Here is a 19,308-nt window from a genome sequence, read left to right on the forward strand (position 1 = left end):
AGTCCATGTTTAGAGTTATTTTAGTGGAGAACCTGTATCACTCCGCTTTAGATGTGGGCTACCGCCTTCTCATCTGTGTCACTGCTTGCATGTTAAGAGCAGACATGCTGAAGAAGACTTGTCCATGTAAATGCGCTTTAAAGCCGCACGTAGCAAAGTTTAAAAACCTTGTTTTAGCGCTGTGGTTGATTGACAGGTTGATCTTTAATCGCTGGTTTCACCGGACTCGCGCATGGGGATTTAAATGAATCGATCACATTTCCAATATCGTGTATATACAATTATACAGATGCTATATCCCCCTAAATGAAGCCCTAGAACTGAAACAAATGCAATATGACAAATAAAATAGACCATGTCATCCATTAGAGTGATAAAGATTGTTTTCGCAACCCGTATGGCAAATGATTTGTTGGAAGAGCAGAGAACATTTTGGTATTTCTGTAGAATCATTCCCAGTGATGTGGTCGTGAATAATATGGGAATAACACAGTTTTAACACAACCATTTTCTCTGAATGTGTAAACGATTCATGAACACCTCTAAACTTCAGATCGCTAAATTGGCCCAAATATTTTACAATTTTGTACAAATAATCAGGAGGTTCTGCTCGTAAGATGCTCGGCTCCACTCAAAATTCCTCTCACATGATGCGAGTCGCGATCACACGAGCGCCAACGATTTCCACGTGATCTCTCCCGACTGGAAAAAATCAGTCGGGAGCTCGCACGACAGCCGAAAATCACACCGTATATGCCCGAATTTAGCTGACAAAATATTCAGCCTCTTTTCGCTGATGTTTTATTTTTAAATTTTTTATTTTATTTTGTGAGATGAGCCTGCAATTTTGACAATAATTTGTGCATATAGTGCAGATTCGTCTAATTTTGGAGGTTACATCATTTGAGGATTTTTAAATATCATTCAAAAATGCTAAAAGCAAAAATATCAGCACTTTTCCTCTGATTCACTATTTCCAGTGGTGTGATGAACTTACCTGCACAGGTGTTGCCCATTTGGTCTCAAAGTCCCTTTAAAACCCTACCAGATTTAATTCCTTAATTTTTACGTTTGAACTTTGAACTTTTTCATTCTCAAATAACAATAAATAATTGTAATCATTCTCTAGGGCACTGGCTGGCTGGACCATCTCAGGAATGTCACATTAGTGGAAAATGTTTGCTAGCAAACAACAGTTTTATAATAATAACTCTGTAGCATCTTGATTTATGATGTAGTAAATATAAGCCTTTCAGAATCAGGTTACAGGTCTGATTTCATTCGGCTATCTGTGTCGTGTATAACACATGATATTAATGGCTTAATTAATACAATAAATGATTTCATGTAATACTGTGACAGTTTTAAATCATGCTTGATGCACAATATGTATATTTTGATCTCCATGTTAAAGGATTAGAATTCTCAGATTATTTTCCAAACTGAACCAAATCCTCTTGATAATTATTCACTACGAAAGAAATTGCTTTTCTCTTATTTATAGGATTTATAAATCATAGGATCAAGTTTTAAACAATGTCATATTTACATTTAACAAGCCTTATGTATAAAAACTACTTTTGTCTTGATTTTAAAATGTAACGTTTATTTTAATATTAACATTTTATTGCTGACCTTTTCAACAGTAAGTGGACATGAATTCTTATTAAAGTATACTGTAAATGTAAATCTCAATGGGGCTGCACTGGGATGTTGAATGCTCAGTGGGTCCATGATTTCCATGCTCCATTCTATGACACCTTGCACTTGTCTGAACTCTTAGTTTCTGTGCGGGCTTTCAGAAGATCTGCTATCTCCGTATGAGAGGCCTGTGTAGCCAGTGATAATGCACTGCGACCACCCTACAGACAAAACAAAGAGATAACAATATGATAGACAATGATGTATGCAAAATAGAGAGCATGATATTTGCAATTACTGAGATGTCCTTGAGATGTAAACGGCATGTGGGTATTGTCCACCTTTATCATAGTGTACTAGCCATGTTTTAGTATCAATCCAGGTTGATGTTGTTAATGAAAGGTTAAATGAAAACATGAAATAAAACTACACTGAAATGTATTTTTATGACTCCAAAACTAACAGAATAAAAATGGCTAGAAATTAATTTAGTCACTGTTATCAATGCACAATGTATTACAAAATGTGAAACGTTAACAATATGCCTTCATTAAAGATGCAAACGCCACTACAGAAATAATCTAGATATATTTATTACATATTTAATATATTTGAACAAAATCAGTCAATATATATCTTTGGTAGCACTTCATTTCTAAAATAAATCTAAATATACAAAATAATTATAACTAGAATGTAAAATAAATATCAAAATATTAATTTATAATAATATAATAATATATATATATATATATATATATATATATATATATATATATATATATATATATATATATATATATCTCAAATACATGTTTTTTCCATTACAGTAATAAGAATTACATGTATTTTCCATTACGGTCATGAGAATTATATTTTTTACCATCATTGTAATGAGAATGATATGGGATTTTTTTCCATTACAGTTGTGAGAACAAGATTTTTCTACCATTAAGGTAATGATAATGAGAAATATTTTTAATTACGGTAATGATAATGAGACAGGTTTTTATATGAACTTTTTAATATAAAATGTTATATTAAGAGATGTTATTTTCATTATCGTCATGAGAATAAGACTTTTTTTCATTACGGTAATGATAACAAGACAGGTTTTTTTTCATTACAGTCATGAGAATAAGACTTATTTCATTACGGTAATGATAACAAGACAGGGTTTTTTTTCATTACTGTAATGAGAAAGAGATGTTATTAATATTAAGGTAATGAGAATGAGATTTTGTTTTCCATTACAGTCATGAGAATGAGACATTACCCCTGCTTACAGAGGGCATTTTCAGACCTGTAGCTTGTATGATTTGTTCTCAAACAGGGAACAAAATTGTGTTTATAAAAGTCACATGTGAGCAAAATGTTTCCTCGTTGGTCAGAATGATTGTGGGCTTCTCTTTGAACTAGCTCATAGATCGATATATAGGTAAAGGCAATGCAACGAACAAGGATATGATGTCATGCCAGACGACTTCTAGTGTAAGTAAATAATACATCACACATAACAAATAATATTATATTAAAAATTTAAAAATATATTTTCTACTCACTTTCCTGCAAGAATAAAACAGCTTTGACCTTTGCATTCTTTGTATGGACCCTTTTCAGAGACATGTAAATGCAGCAAACTTTTTTTTTTAATTATTATTTAGGTACATTTATAACATTGTAATTTGCATTATATTACCCTGGAATACGTTTTGTGGTAAAGAGTTACCACAGCTATGATGGGGCTTCTAACACTGCTGCTATAGAAGTGCTATTTCTCTCTTCTTACTCCAGTTATCCAGCGCTCTCTATTTTCTTCTTGTTTTGAAAAGCTGCCAAAGCGTAATAATTGGTTTTTTATTTTGCTGTTGGAGCAAACGGGTAAGCAAAAATTATATTTGCTGTGATCTCCAATTCACCGACATTTTAGTTTCCCCATCTATACGTATACTTTCCTCTGTGTAAAGGGTCCATTGACCCAAGAGGTCGGTGAGTGACGTTTCAATCTTCTATTGGTCACGTGTCCTCTCGTCATACGAATTCACGGTTCAGAGTTCTCCAAACTTGAACTTTGATACACAGCATTGTACAAAGTTTCTAATGCCGTGCTGCCCGTGTCTGTTTTGCCACTTTCCAACAGAAAGAAGCTATCGTACTAAAATTACCTCAGGAATTATTAAACACTGCTTTTTTAAAATGTGATTATATCTAATATAGTTGCCAAAGGCTGTGTACACGCTTTGATGCATTTATATATTACAGTGACGTGCTGACCTACAGACTTCTTTTTCAAACATCCATCAGGTATATTCATAGTGATCATAGGGATATTGGTTGTTTTGTTGGTTTATTGGGTCGAATTGCATTCTCACCACAAGCAAACCGCTCCAGAGTTTGTAATTGGACTGTGACAACTTCGTCCAGGTGATCTCAGAACAGTTGTTTTGTTGCAGATCTGAGTGTGATTGCCATGTTCAGATAAACAAATTGAACTGAAGGAGAAAACCAACCCAATCTCATGAGAAGTTGGGTAATTAGCCTATATCAAGAAGAGTTAGCTAAATCGTATGAAATCATATAAATTTCATACAAATTCCAGATGTGCAGATACCAGAATGTGTAATGCGGAAGTAAGCGAAAGTGTCATTACGTTGTAGACTGACATGCTTCTTAATTTTACACTCTTACCCAAACCATATATGAACCTAACCATAGAATAGAGTCCCAAAGCATGATTTGCACCCCGCCTATACTGGATGCGAGCGATGTCGTGTCGCGCCGCAAAGGCTTGTCTACACTGAACGCATCAAAGTGAACATTCTAAATTGTTTATTTGTCTTGTTGGCAGAGTTGTGTCAGTGTGTTCAGCACAAAATGGGCATTTATTGTTGGCCGCATCCAATGTAGGCAGCATTATTGTTTAAAATAGGAGTGATTTGCCCTTGTCGCGCCACTCATTTCTGGTGTAGACAGGGTTTTATTTGTGACAGTAAGTAATTGTTGCATTTTAGAAGGAGACGAGGGAGAAGTCACCTGATTGGCTGTTGCAAAAAAAATCACGACCAGGTTCCGAAACAAATGCTCTAACAAGCCAGGTGTAGAAACACCCTGAGATTTAAAATCTTCAAGCTTAATTTTCTCCTTTGGTGGGAAAATGTCTCATTAAAGTGGTGTGATTTATTTCGTAAATTATTTTAAAAGTGTTCGTTTTTATATAATTATTCATACTGAATCAGCACTTTAAAGTGACAGGCTTACAACACATTTAATTAAACAGAAAACACTGTCAAAACTCAAATTCAACCAAAACGTGCACTGAGTAAAAAACGATTTATGTACTGAGTTCACCTTTAAATTGAAAGGATAAACTGAATATAAATAAAAGCTCATTTGCATTTCAAAACTGCTGTAACTCTGGTATCAGTCTAACTCTTCTGTGCCGTGTCTGACAGTATTATCACTAGTAATTATTCATCATTCCCTGCCAGGTTATTATTGTATGATATTTCCCAGGCTGCACTATCACACAAGTGGATATCAAGCAGGAAATTGCAGTCTGAAATAGTGCTGGAAGTCATCTTCACAGTGCCTGTTCTGTTTTAGAGGATTTATTGAGCGTTGTGCTGGACTTCTCAGAGCAGCACTTCAGTCGTAAAGTGACTGAGACATGACTTGAATAACAGGCTGGATTCGGCTGCGGGGAAGCAGACTTGAAAACTCAAATTTTGTCTTACATGCATTCAAATTCTCTCTCTCTCATCTCGCAATAGAGGCGATAAGGCATGCCAGTGTGGGATTATCACAGCTGCCAAGCAAGGATTTCTCCAACACAGAAGTGATTAGACCAACACCTAATTTCAAAGCCGTCTTATAGAAGTCTGATTAGTTCGTGTTATTTGTACACTCAAAGCTAATCCTTCTGCCTTTCACTCTGTTATTGCTCGTGTGAAGATTCTGAGGCTGATATCATTAACTGACTCATTCATAGATGACTGTTATATAAATTAAGAACAGGTCGAAATATGTGACCTGATGGGTAGTGCACATGCGCGGATGGGACGGGTGACCTGAGTTTAAATCTGCCCTATGTGTTATCAGTTTAAGATTAAGAATATTTATTACATTCAGTATATATTAGGTACATATATATATTAAGTATAACATACTGTATATATTCATTATATTACATTTATATCATATTTAGATGATATTAATATTAACATATTAACACATAGTAGCCCTAAATTAATAAACTAAAATAAAAGATAAATATACACCCAAATGTTTTTACATAGGTCTTTACATAGTACTTAATGTTTTATTAATGAGTCAGGAACTATATAGCCCATCCCCTATTGTTTCTTAAGGCTACACATTGCGCTGTCGGTGCTTTCATGTGATAGAGAAATCATGCATCATAGGGATGTTAGTTTAAATTGTTTATTTACGTTTGCTGATTCCAAAATTCATCCAGGATTTGAATTTAAATTGTATCCAGCATTCAACTGCCCAGCAGAGACCGCTCACTGCTGCCCATCATCCCACACTGCACATTCTCTGAAGAGCAGTTTTCTTCTTCACATAAAGTTACATTGTTCTTCTCCAACATTGTTAATGCCAGAAAAAAGCAGCATTTCTTTTTTTTTTTATTTCAGGGTAGATTTAGCAAGACTGGCAAAATGAAAAGAATGTTCCATGTTCAAAACAAGATAAGTTGTGATGTTGTCAATTACTACAGAAAAATCATTTTGACATCCCTTGCTTTGTAAAAACAAACAAAAATCATGTTTATGTAATGCGCTTACTATGTAGTTCTATGGGGCAAGGCATTCTGGAGGGTTTAAAGGAAGAGTTCATCCAGAAATGAAAATTCTCTCATGATTTACTCACCCTCATGCTAGCCCAGACATGCATGACTTTCTTTCATCTGCAGAACACAAACAAAGATTTTATGAAGAATGTTTTCAGATCGGTTTATATAATGCAAGTGAATGGTGATCAGAAACTTTAATCTCCATAAAGCACATAAAGGTAGCATAAAAGTAATCCATCTGTCTTCAGTGGTTTATTCCATGTCTTTAGGGGCCATATGCATAAAACTTCTCAGAAATGCTCCTAAGAATAGTCTTTGAATTAAGTGTCAAAAAAATCTTAGCAAAAAGTAGGACTTGTGTAAGAGTAGGAGCTTTTTCTAAAGATGCTAAAGCAACTTTCAGCAAAGTCTAAGACTGATTCATAGGTGCTGACTGAGGTGACACTTCAAAACACTGCCCTCAAACTCTGAATCAGGCAATAGTGAGTCTGCAAGGGTAATATGTTCCAGCTGGTATGACATCATTAAATTACTCATGAGTCTAGGAATAAGAGTAAAATTATGTAATTCTTAGAATTTTGACACACTTAATACTACAATTTTACTCTGAGCTGCTTTATACTTCCGGCCCCAGAAGTGATATAATAGGTGTGGAAGAAAAACAGATCAATATTTAACTCATGTTCAACTATAAATCTCCACTTTCACATAGTTTGGCAATTAGCATTTTCATGTATATCGCCATCTACTGGTCGGGGCTGATCAAAGGTGGAGATTTATAGTAAAAAAAAAAGTTAAATATGAAGTTATATATAGAGAATAATATACCCACACCTATCACATCACTTCTGAAGACATGGATTTAACCACTGGAGTCATATGGATTACTTTTACACTACCTTAATGTGCTTTTTGGAGCTTCAAAAATGTGGCACTCCTTCACTTGCATTGTATGAACCTACAGAGCTGAAATATTCTTCTAAAAATCATAAAAATAATTAAAATACACATCTGGGATGGCATGAGGGTGAGTAAATGATGAATTATTTCTTTAAAAGCAGAAATGTGCATCATATTTTTGTTAAACGGCTTATATTTATTGTTAAATACAAAAATGTTTGATTGAGATGTAAATTTTTCTTATAGAAAAGGGACTGCTGTTATAGGTGGATGAACTTTTGGTTAAGCGTCACCAATGTAGATCCTGAGGGTGAATTTCCTCTAAATAAACAGTCCATTTCTGGAATCCTTGCAGGTTTCATGCAAAAGTTAAAGGAAGTACCAGATTGAAATGGTCGTGACAGGGATTGAAAGATTGGAAATACTTTGCACAGACAAGGTTAGTAAATAATTTTATCACACTAGTCTCATTTACGCATATGTTTGTCTTGTGGCCATACATTGGAAACAAAATTGTGTATTTTAATGATTATGCAGCTACTTTGCCCTATAGAGGGGAAGAGCTTTGCTATAAACATGATTTTTGTTTGTTTTGTTTTATTTTCTGTGGTTATTGACAACACGCCACATGCAACGACTGTTTAACGTGCTTAACATGCACCCAGAACATTTTTTAAAAAGTACTCTAGTATGCAAGATAAGTCACCTTGTCTTTTAAGTTGACATCACAGTTTGCTTCCTCCAACAAAATTCGCACCATAGAGATATGTCCCCGATCACAGGCGCTGATCAGTGGGGTGGTTCCTGCATGGTCCTGGGTGTTAGGATCTGCTCCCTGTGCCAGTAGAAGATGCACAATTGGGACACGTCCATGTCTTACTGCCAGGTGGAGGGCTGTTTGTCCCACCTAAAGAGATACTTAGTTAGTACAGAGGCAACAGCATGAGTTCAAGACAACCATCTCCTGACATAATTTATGGAAAATGCCAAATTTTAAGCAAATCTGTACTGTTCATTTCTAAAAATTAATTTAATATCAAGTGCAAATAGTGCCAACTGGCTGATACCACCAGTCACCTGGCCAACACGGACATTGACGTCACCAAGCTCCATCAGTTGCTGGAGCACTTTCATATCGCCTGGAGATTCTACATCTGTCAAAGAGGCCAGCATGATAGCTGTGTAACCAGACTTGTTTCTCCGGTCCACTTCACACACTCCTAAGTTTGCAAGGAAGCAATAACAGAAAGTTAACTCTAGTCCGGGTGAGGGTTTATAAGTGGGAAAACACAGAGTTAGAGGTTTGAACAAAAACATACTGTTTGTGTTACAGATATGAACAATACATCATATTTGCTTGTTGAGGAGACGTGGGATATTGCTTTTCTAGGATTTCTATGAAGACAACAAAATGGGCGATAAAAACGCAGGAAGGACTGGACCAGACCAGTAACCAACCAGCTAGCAAAATCCAAAACACCTTAGCAACCACCTTGCAACACCCTAGCAACCATCTTGCAACACCTCAGCAACCACATTTCAACACTATCAAACATCCAGAACACCCTACCAACAACATTGCAACACCCTAGCAACCACTTTGCAACACCCTAACAACCATCCAGAACATCCAAGTAACCCTAACAACCACCAAGGACACCCTACCACCACTTTAAAATACCCTAGCAGCCAAACAGAATACCCTAGCAACCATAATGCAACACCTTAGCAACCACCCAGAACATCGTATTAACCACATTGCAACACCCTATCAAACAGAACACCCTAGCAACTGCCCACAACAGCCTAGCTACCACCTTGCAACACCCTAGTAACCACTTTGCAACAACCTAACAACCATCCAGAATACCCAAGAAAATCTAACAACCACCCAGGACACCCTAGCAGCCACCTTGCAACACCCTAGCAACCACCCAAACACGTTAACAACCACCTTATAACACATTAGAAACCACTCAGAACACTCTATATACCTTGAATACCCAAGCAACCACCTAGGAACACCCTAGCAACCACTTTGCAACACCCTAACAACCATCCAGAACACCATAGCAACCACCTTACAACACCTTAGCAACCACCCACAACACCCTAGCAACCACTTTGCAACACCCTAACAACCATCTAGAATATCCAAGCAAACCTAACTACCACCCAGGACACCGTAGCAGCAGCCTTCAAACACCCTAACAACCACCCAAAACACCCAAGCAACCACCTTAGAAACTACTCAGAACACTCTAGCAAAATACCTTGCAACACCCTAAAAACCACCAAGAACACCCTTGCAACCACCTTGCAACACCCTAGGAACAACTTTGAAAAACCCTAGCAACCTCTCAGAGAACCCTACAAAATCAGTTGACTCCTTAATGTATTTTTTTCCAAATATTATTACAAACATGGATTAAAACCTTCCATCCAGGCTATTAAAAGTTGAAATAAGAATGAGTTTAGAAGAGGTTGGAGCAGAACAAAGACCAGTGGCTCTGTGATGACTGACCTGTGTCTAAAATTAGCTTGACAATACTGAAGTTACAGTGAGATACACTGTAATGCAGAGCTGTATTCCCATTATCATCCACCATGTTGACCAGGAACTGAAGGACTGTGGGTGTCTCTGATTTAACCTCATTGAGATACAAAGAGACAATCTCAGCACAAGCATCCTCCTCAGCAGACACATGGAACCATTGCTGGAACACCACAGTGAGAGCCTGGCTCTGCAAATGAGCAATAGAGAAGACTATTACTGGAATGACAATTAAGAAGAGAGATGCAACATCTATTCTTGTGCATGGCACAGGATTGAAAACTTGACTAGGGTAGTACATATTGTGTCAAATAGTTTATTGATGTTCATGTTTGAATTGGTAGATATAAACTGTGTATGTAAATTTGAAAATTACCATTTCTTTATCAGGTTCAGACATTTTGTCCATGTGGTCTTTCAGGAAACAACATGCCTCTATGAAATTCTTATTGACAGCTTCCCTGGAAACAAAAACAAAAATGGAATTATTATTATTATTTTTAATAAAGATTATCAAAATTGGTAAGAAAACTGCAACATCAAATGGACAAACTTTTTAATCTCTTGAATGACTCTGAAAGAGATAGTTCACCTATCAATGTCATCATTCACTCAGCCAAACTTGTTTCATTCATGTTAAATAAGTGGAAGACATTTTGCAGATTGTCCAGGGTGCTCAGTTACTTACAATGAAAGTGAATTAAAAAAGAGGCACCTTAAAAGTGGTCCTTTGAAAGATGAACAAACCAAGATGAATCATAGCTGGTAAGACTTTATATTTTGATTTGTTATTTTTGTATTCCACAGAAAAATAAGGAAAAAGTCATGAGGGTGAGTAAATTATGACTGAATTCATGTTTAGATGGACAGTTCCTTTAAATACTTAAACATTCAAACATTTATCTTACCTGTTTCCTTCACTCAGTGCAAGTGTTTTTTGAGCTGAGTCCACTCCTCTACAGGTGTAGTCGTGCCTCACTTTCTCCATCCCTGTCTGACCCTGTGGATAATTCGCTTTACTTGTTTGCTTTTGCAGATTTTCCTTTTTTGCGGTCTCTTCATCTATGGCATCCCCTTTTGTATTAAATTTGCAAGCTTCACTTTGACTTGTCTGTTCTTTGGGGTCCCTTGTCCATGGAGTCCATGACTTGCCTGCTTCAATCTTGTTATTCTTCTTGATGTCAACAACCTCTTCGGTATGCTCTTGTGGTTGGATAGCATTGCTTATTCCATCAGTCTCCACACTCTCACTTCAGAATAGTGAAGGTCAAAGAGCGTTAGAATTCTGCAGGCACTGTTGGATTATTAAAGGTCTGAACTCACTGGAATGTACGAGTACACAAAAGTACATCCAAACAAAATGAAATATACAAATCTAGAGCAGGTGTTGAACACAAAAATACATTTATTTGGTTACTGTATAGGTAAAAAATGCCTGCAGTAGTCTTGTCTTTACCTTTCCCTTATGCTGACTGTCTTCAGACTTTCTGTCTTTGGATTCTCCACCTCAACCACAGGAATACGTTCCTCTATTTTAGACTCTTAAAATTCACAGAGGATGTACAAAAGACAAAAGGCATTATGCCCATCCAATAAATATCATGGGTTCACAAGAATGTTTTGTCATTGTAGAGTGATATCATACCTGGTTGTGGGACATCTCCAGTAGGAAACACATAGAGGGTGAGAAGGGTGACTAGATTTGCCAACTGATCTTGAATGGTGCAGACAAGTGGGGGCAAGTGATCTGAAGATATTCTTCCAGTGGTTTTGTCTTTGCAGAGGCACTCCCACTGCTCCTTAAGGAGCTCTTGCAATCTTTTCACATGGTGCTCCATGTCTGCATGTGATACAGGAGGTTGTCCCAGAATATTAAGGGCAGTTCCTACCTCTGTTGGCATCTCTTGCACACCTGTTAGTCCTTCCCGTGATTCTGACACTGGCTTCAGATTTTGTGTACTTGCTGAGGTGATCCTAGATGAAGTCGCTCTGGCCAACATACATCCCATGTCAGAGTTTGCAGACAACTGCTTGATTTTCTCATCCTTGAGATGGCTCTCCTCTACTTGGTGCTTCAGAAGAGTTTTGGTCTTGTCCAGCTCTACCTCCAGGTCATAAAGTTTCTGTTCCAGCATCACAACTTTTCGTTGTAGAGTCTCAGTGAGAGACTTGGTTCTGTCTGCATTATCCAAAAGATCTCTTTCCTGCAAGACTATCTTGTGTAGTTGCAGAGAGCTTCCTATGCCTTGAAGTATCCTTTCACTGGTTGAAGCTATTGCAAATGCATCAACTTGCTCAGAGGAAGCCTTGACATTTTCCTCAAGCCGGTCATATTCTCGATTCATCCAATCATCAATTGCTTTGTCTTCATTCTTTTGAGTCTTTAAATCATGAAAGGGAATGTCCCAGTTATTTGTGTGTCGAGGAACATCCAGTTGCCCAGTGGTGTCATTTTGGGTATATAACTGGAGTAAAATCCTCTCTCGCTCCTCTTGCAAAATACATATCTGAGCCTTAAGCTCAGGAATGACTCTGATCTCCATCTCCAATTCCCCAACTCGCTCAAGAGCTGCAGTGAGCCGCTGAATAGTCCCGTTTACCCCATCCATTATGTTGGAAGCATGGAAAACATCTTCAGATGAATCGTTTTCCTGTGTTAGATATTCCTTGGGGCTTCTGGGGCTGGCTGGGTCCTCGATTGTTTCTGAATGTTTCCTCATTAAAACCGTCAAGGGTAAACTGGAGGCTCTCAAGAGATTTGGCCTAACATAATGGCCAAAGGGCTGCTCGTCAAAAGCCTGGATACTAGCATCCATCTCTGTTGCAGTCAAGGACCTGTAAGTGGGTTCTGCCCTCCTGGCATAGCCAGAAGACACACTGTCACTAGAGAGAAACTCAAAATGCTGAGAGTCTCCTAGTTGGGTTTTGGGCCATAAAGTGCTAATGGAGTTCCACTGTGCAGCTCTGCACCCGTAACCTGGAAGGCTTAAATTACGTGACATGATGCCATTATTTCGCCCTCTTTGCCTTCGTTGCATTGGCACCCTTCTGATTGTGTTGCCCTTCTCAATGTCATCCACATACTTCAAGAAGTCCAGGTCTAGATGGAACCCATAGGGGGTCTCAACAGAATAAGAGGGTGGTCTTCTTCTGCCTCCATTCTCCTTTGGAGAAATGCCATTCACTAACAAATACAGCACAAAAAAAACATACATTTAATTCAAAAGAGATGCATTTTATGCAAATCAGTCCAAATGTGTTATAACCAGGTTTGGGAGGGTTACTTTTAAAATGTGTTCCACTACAGATTACAGAATACATGCTGTAAAATGTAATTTGTAATGTTTTCCATTAGATTACAAGATTAATTCTTCAGCACTGGTAGATTTTTTCACTTGTTTTGACTATAAAACTCTGCCAGTACAGTAAGACAAAATACAAATGTTACAAATAAATTCTCTAAAATACCAAAATATCTTACGCAGTGTTGTTTCAAAAACACGATTAAACAAATTGATCTTGTTTTAAGGATTTTTTGATATTTTTACAGAAATACAATACAAAAATTATTATCAAGAATATGATTTTTGCCCTTATATCAAAGGTCTTACTAGAAAAGAAATCATGATCCAATGTGAATTTTCTTGATAAAAAAATGTATCTTGTCTAGTAACATGTGCATGTAAAATGGCTAGAAATAGCATTTTAGATTTACAATTTACACAAGGTTTATTTCTATTTCTTGTGCTCCAAACTTAATTCAAACGTACTTCTCTGTCTGCTCGTATGAATGTAACACATCACAAGAAAGTGTTTCACTGCTGTTCAAATGCACTTTGGATCGCATCATTTATATGTATAAATGTTTTCTATCTGAAAGGACTAAATATTAAATTAAACCAATGATAATAAAATACAAAGTAATCTCTTCAGTAATCAAAATACTTTTTGAATGTAACTGTATTCTAATTACTAATGATTTAGATTGTAACTGTAGTGGAATACAGTTACTTATATTTTGTATTTTAAATATGTAATCCCGTTACATGTATTCGTTACTACCCAACCCTGGCTATAACCATTGGAGCTGCAGTGCCATCTGCTCAGATCAGACAATATACAAACACAGGGTGATTCACATTTGGGAATCCATTATTTCTAACAGAAGTCATGGGCAATTTTCACTGTGACAACTTACTTTATATACAACATGATCACACTGGAAATTAACATGTAGCTTCCTAAAGATCATGTGCCCTTAAATCGACTCCATACTGCCAAATTACTGACAAGTACCATCCCCCATCAGACCTTTTTGCATAATTTCAAATGTGATCACCCCTCTAGCGCTACTGATAGGGTGTTGAGTGAGCAACTTACGAGACACAAATTCTCATCCAATAGGGTTGGGTTTTGGGTTAGGGTGTATTATTAATAAAATATGCATTCCTATTGACTGTATTACATCATTTACAACAACACTTTCAGCTTTGCCCACTGGTGGGCAGTGATTAGAATTTTGGTAAGCATATTCTGAATTCAGCAGCAGAACTTTTGACCTACTGTACAAAATCAGAGTGTGATCAGTTTGCCTTTTAGTGTGACAACATGCTCTCTGTATCAGTTTGTGTAAAATTATGCATTGTATCTTTTTGCCTGGGCAATAATGGTGTAAATGTTTGTATCTTTTTCTGTAAGAAACAGTAAATATATTTTTTGCTTTCAAGAATTTAAGGTATGTGCCTATACAGACACTGACTTTCCAAAATAAAAATACCCTGATAATATTCACTTGGGTAAAAAAAAAGTGACAACTACTCCTTGTCTCCAAGTATGTCTCTAAGTACTAGACAATATATACAGTAGGCACTGGGTGATTTATACCTTTTTGGGTATCCATTGTTCTTAGCAGGGGCAGTTTTCAGCTTCATGTGGCTTTTGCTTTTTGTCTCTTACCACCTGAGGACAAAGATACATAACTTTAGGTGTGATATGTTGGATAAGACTGGGAACACAAAATGCTGGTAACACAAAATTAGATGAGTGAAGGTTATGTGTGTGAGTTTTACCGAGACAGACTTCAAAGTGTCGCTTTTTTTCTCTTTTTTTCTCTGTCTCTCTTTGTCCCATCTCTCTCACTCCCTGTCTCTCTTTGACCACACAGCACACTGATGATACCACAGAAGCAGCCACAGCCCAAACAAAGTCAGCTATGCAGTAAACCTGCCACAATATCATAATTTTCACATCGGTGTGGTTCATGTTCAAACGGTAAGTGGAACTATGCGTAGTTTTCGTTAAGAAATTGCCTACACAATAATGCAAGGAAGCTTGATTTCAAACATTGAACTTTATTTCTTATTTACTCTAACAAAAAATTCAAAATCAACTGAAAAAGTGAAATGCAATTAAAATGTGTCTTTCAAAAACTTTGTGTTAGATGGCTTTTCAACAGTTGTGAAGGGCAACATCTCTTTGGCAACAAACCTACTTCATCCGTGCATTCTCTCCATCATGGGCTACCAGTCGGGTATTTCATTGTCCGGGCAAATACATCACTAATTGTGGGTTGATTGCGGGTTTAATGTTGGTGTTTTATTACCTTTCATCCCAGAACCCAGTTTAGCTGCTTCTGAAGGGTAATGACTTTGAATGAGTGTGAATACATTTGTTATGTTCCCTCCTAGGGCTGGGCGATATACAAGAAATATGTTCATAATGTTTGTATAAAAAATTTATAAATCACAATATTCAATTACATCATCAACCCTCTGGCTGAGGGATTGGTGAATATTCCTGCTGTAGTGATTTTGCATTGAAAATTTAATTTATAAAAATGAAAAACTTAAACCAAAGACATTTCTAAATTCAAATTGCACTTCAAATGAAAAAACTATTAAAATAACAAATTGGTAAAAAAAAAAATAATATAGCCAACTTTACATTTATAGTCACGGAAGTATCCATCTATGACAACAGGCGGACAATTACTAATACAAATTAAGGTCTAAAAACGCAGTCAGTGCATTTACTTTTCTGCCTGTGCAATTTGATACATTGGTAAAGCATTCAATGCATTATTTATGTTCATTTATCATGGATTTCAAACACTTCATTGGGCAATTATTCTTTATTTAAGTCTATTCTATATATTAGGCTATTGTATTGATATTGGAAGTTCCATTCTTGTTTCCCCCTTTTACCCGGTATAAAATTTCACACCATTGCTGTCTCTTGTACATAGTAAAACTAGTAAGACCTTACACTGTGGCAACCCTACTATGCAGTAACACTTTCACTGTCTCTCACACAAACCAGAAATATAATCCATACAGTATCTTGGCATAGCTCATCCTAAATTAAATTCATCTTAACAAAAATCGCAGACCTCCTTCCTTCATACCTGTATATTACCCTGCTCTGGTCTAAAGATATAGATCACACAAATGAACAAAGATATAGGGGCTGGTCTTTTGGTTATGAGACCGAATTTCAGTACCTGGCTCTATGCACAGTAGATTCATCTTAACAGGTTAATGTAACATTTAAAATATATGGCCCTGTCTGCAAGCAGAAAATGCATTGCTGTTACTGTCTTATGCTGACAGGAAAATGGGGGCACAGGCTCCTTGTGCAAAACATAACTCATAGAACATGTTGCATCTTGATGATCCAGACATATAACTTTAACAAGTAAAAATGCAAATCTCAAAAATGCACTGAATGTACTGAAATGACCCCCGTTTTACCTATGCAGACTACAAAGGCCCAACATACGTGAATGCAAATACTTCTAGCTATGCCAGCTTGATTTCACGTTGTGAATAGAAATTTAAAATGCAATTCAAGTAAATGTTGCATTATGCTAAGAGCGCTAAACTGGGCATTAGCATAAACTGTGTTCTATTCCGTTTCCTCTTTCAGGTCATCTAGTGTCTTGGCAGGGCAACAGTTTGAAGAGAATCGTGCTGAGCTAGTTAAAGTTAGTTCAACTGTTGGCTTGTTTATAGCTAGCAAACTGAATTATTACACTGTAACATCACAGACATTTTGAGGTAATCCTACTGTATCACGCCCTTGAGTACTGAGGTTTGTTACTGCCATAGTAGCTCACGTTTATGATAAACAACATGGCAGTTGCAATGTTTTGGCCAATAATTTGCATCTATGTACTTGCATCAGGTAAGTTAATGGGCTAATACTCACATTCAAGGAGAGAAGAGGGGTTACAAGATGCACTTGATGGAAATGATCATAATGCTTCATGACAAAAACAAATCGCAAAACTATTTAGAAGTGTAAGGGGAATTATTTTAAACAACTGTAATATAAATAAATAAGAATATTAATACGTATTGTTTAGTGGTTGATTGTCTATTTCTTTCAGATAGAGTCTTAATTCAGCTGATCTATGGTCATTTTTACAATGCAGAATTTGTTCATTCTACCTCAAAGCAATGATTATTGTTCCCTTTACACAACATTTTTGCAGCCCACACCAAAAATCCCTCCTCTCATTAAATGTATTTCCCTCCGCTGCATTCTTTCTTACACCACAAATTGGATTGGAAGTTATGACAACTTAAAAACTGCTACCGCCGTAAGAACACAGTTTGAAACAAAGTGTCCTTTGAGAAGAAATTTGCAATTTTAGGTTCTAGGTCAGGCTAGAGGCTGGAAAAATAAAGACCAAGATGGAAACTTAAGGGGAACAAACACATTTTATGCTGCAGAGAGATTCAAACTAGTTAAAACTGGACTAAACATTGCCGCACATTGTTTAACTAAGGAATGACTGTGGCTTTTTAAAGTTTTATTTTCAGCCATGATTACAATAAAAAGAGTGAGATGGCATGAACATTTCTGTTTATTCTATGAATATCTTTATATTTAAAGATGTGTTTTGTATCTTGCCCCAGAAATGAACAAGTGGGGGCCAAAATCGCCTTTGAACTGAATTCCTCAATGGGTTTAGTGCAAGTTTGAGGTCTTTAACATAACTGGATGACACACTGTGGAAAGAAATGCCCTCATTAAGGTAAAAAGTGGTTGTGCACATCAATTCCAGGGGGCAAGTATTGCCACTTCATATAAAAGTTAATTTCTGACACTCGTTTTGACTTGCACACTTAACATCTCAAGTGGACCCCATTCACTTTCACATAAAACAGACTGCTGGTCCTGCACTCTTTCTCACTTACATTTTTAACATGCACAATAGACAAACAGTCTTCCTGTTTGGCTCTGTAAGCAGTGTGGTTTCCTTGGCTCAGATCCTCATTCCTTCTCCTGTGTTTGAAATTTGGCTGGAACACTGAAGCCAAAGATTGGTCATCCTGCTCTCTGACCCCCATCACACTTTCTCTTTATGGAGAGAGGGTGTGGTGAAGTCTGCTGCTACTGCACTTTTTAGAATGACTGCTGTGAGAAGGAGAGGCTACTTCTTACAATTTATACTGCGATATTTGTCTGCTGTGTGGTAAAATGAGGATCTGTTTTTCAGAAACCACATCCCAAGATCTGTATTCCAGACTCTTCTTGCATCATATGCACTTTTCTTTCTTTCTTTCTTTCTTTTTTCAATCCATCCTTCCTTCCTTCATCCTTCCTTCCTTCCATCCATCCATCCTTTTTTCCATCCATCAGTTCATCCATCCATCCATCCATCCATCCATCCATCCATGGGATTTTATTTCCCCACAGAATTTGGAACATGCCGATAATCTTGGCTCTCTTGCAACAGCAATACTTGCATGTGTGTGAAACTGCAGCAAAGTACATTCTGATCCATTGTATGATTAAACACTGTGCCTGAGAATCATTCAAATAGCATGTCTTTTAAGGATACCATGTGCAATCTGTTTATTGGCTTCTGTCACACAAACAGAGCAATCCAGGACATCTCTCTCTCGTTTTAGTGAAACAAAGACTACATCAAAGGAAGTCTCTGAATCCCATTTTAGACTAACCCCCCACCCATGAACAAAAAACATCATAGGAAAACTAAATATAATATCCAATTTACAATGAATAACATTTCAGACTAAATGCATTTTGTATTAAATATTCTTATAAAGTAAAAAAAAAAATTTAAGTTAAAAGTAACTACCTTCACCAGATTTTGCGGAAACTCTCTCTAGCTTTACTTCTCTTGTGTGTTGTTCCTAAATTCTGTGTCAAAAGTTATAATTGTGGTCTGTATCCTACCTTAAATTTACTAAGTTAGGCATTGTGTCCCATTACTGCTGAAGAGCAGTCTGTTTCCCTCTTCACTTTTCTGCTCCTTCTGAGAAATAGAGGATTCAGAAGGGAAGGCAGACAAAAGACATTCAAGCAATGCCAATGTAAAATTCTAGCAAAACATAAGCAGAGTTATTGTGAGTGGAACAGGGAGGCGTGG

The 19,308-nt window shown here is 36.9% G+C and overlaps 2 protein-coding genes across 2 annotated transcripts in view; one reads left to right on the top strand and one right to left on the bottom strand.

The window, feature by feature from the left end:
- Positions 1 to 15,180, top strand: part of LOC127645476 (low-density lipoprotein receptor-related protein 8-like) — a 129,605-nt gene extending 114,425 nt beyond the window's left edge. Inside the window, exon 18 of the mRNA XM_052129107.1 lies at positions 15,073 to 15,180. Coding sequence (XP_051985067.1) covers positions 15,073 to 15,080 — 8 coding nt within the window. The 3' untranslated portion in view covers positions 15,081 to 15,180. The remainder of the gene's footprint in view (positions 1 to 15,072) is intronic.
- Positions 1,505 to 19,243, bottom strand: LOC127645477 (KN motif and ankyrin repeat domain-containing protein 4-like). The gene is made up of 10 exons (XM_052129108.1): positions 19,116 to 19,243; positions 14,793 to 14,867; positions 11,554 to 13,092; positions 11,365 to 11,449; positions 10,817 to 11,158; positions 10,285 to 10,369; positions 9,879 to 10,098; positions 8,432 to 8,574; positions 8,061 to 8,261; positions 1,505 to 1,862 (listed from the first exon to the last, which is right to left on the bottom strand). Exons 2-10 carry the CDS (start codon positions 14,806 to 14,808, stop codon positions 1,752 to 1,754), a joined length of 2,742 nt encoding a protein of 913 aa, XP_051985068.1. The 5' UTR covers positions 14,809 to 14,867; positions 19,116 to 19,243; the 3' UTR covers positions 1,505 to 1,751.
- Positions 19,244 to 19,308: the final 65 nt, after the last annotated feature.

This window comes from Xyrauchen texanus, chromosome 6 (assembly GCF_025860055.1).
Source record: "Xyrauchen texanus isolate HMW12.3.18 chromosome 6, RBS_HiC_50CHRs, whole genome shotgun sequence".
NCBI lineage: Eukaryota > Metazoa > Chordata > Actinopteri > Cypriniformes > Catostomidae > Xyrauchen > Xyrauchen texanus.

Bases quoted from the DNA above. Each gene is read 5' to 3' on its own strand.
- LOC127645477 (XM_052129108.1), bottom strand. The intron at 10,370-10,816 runs GTAAGATAAATG...TTTTGTTTCCAG, and splicing joins GCACTGAGTGAAGGAAACAG to GGAAGCTGTCAATAAGAATT. The intron at 8,262-8,431 runs GTGACTGGTGGT...GTATCTCTTTAG, and splicing joins TCAATGTCCGTGTTGGCCAG to GTGGGACAAACAGCCCTCCA.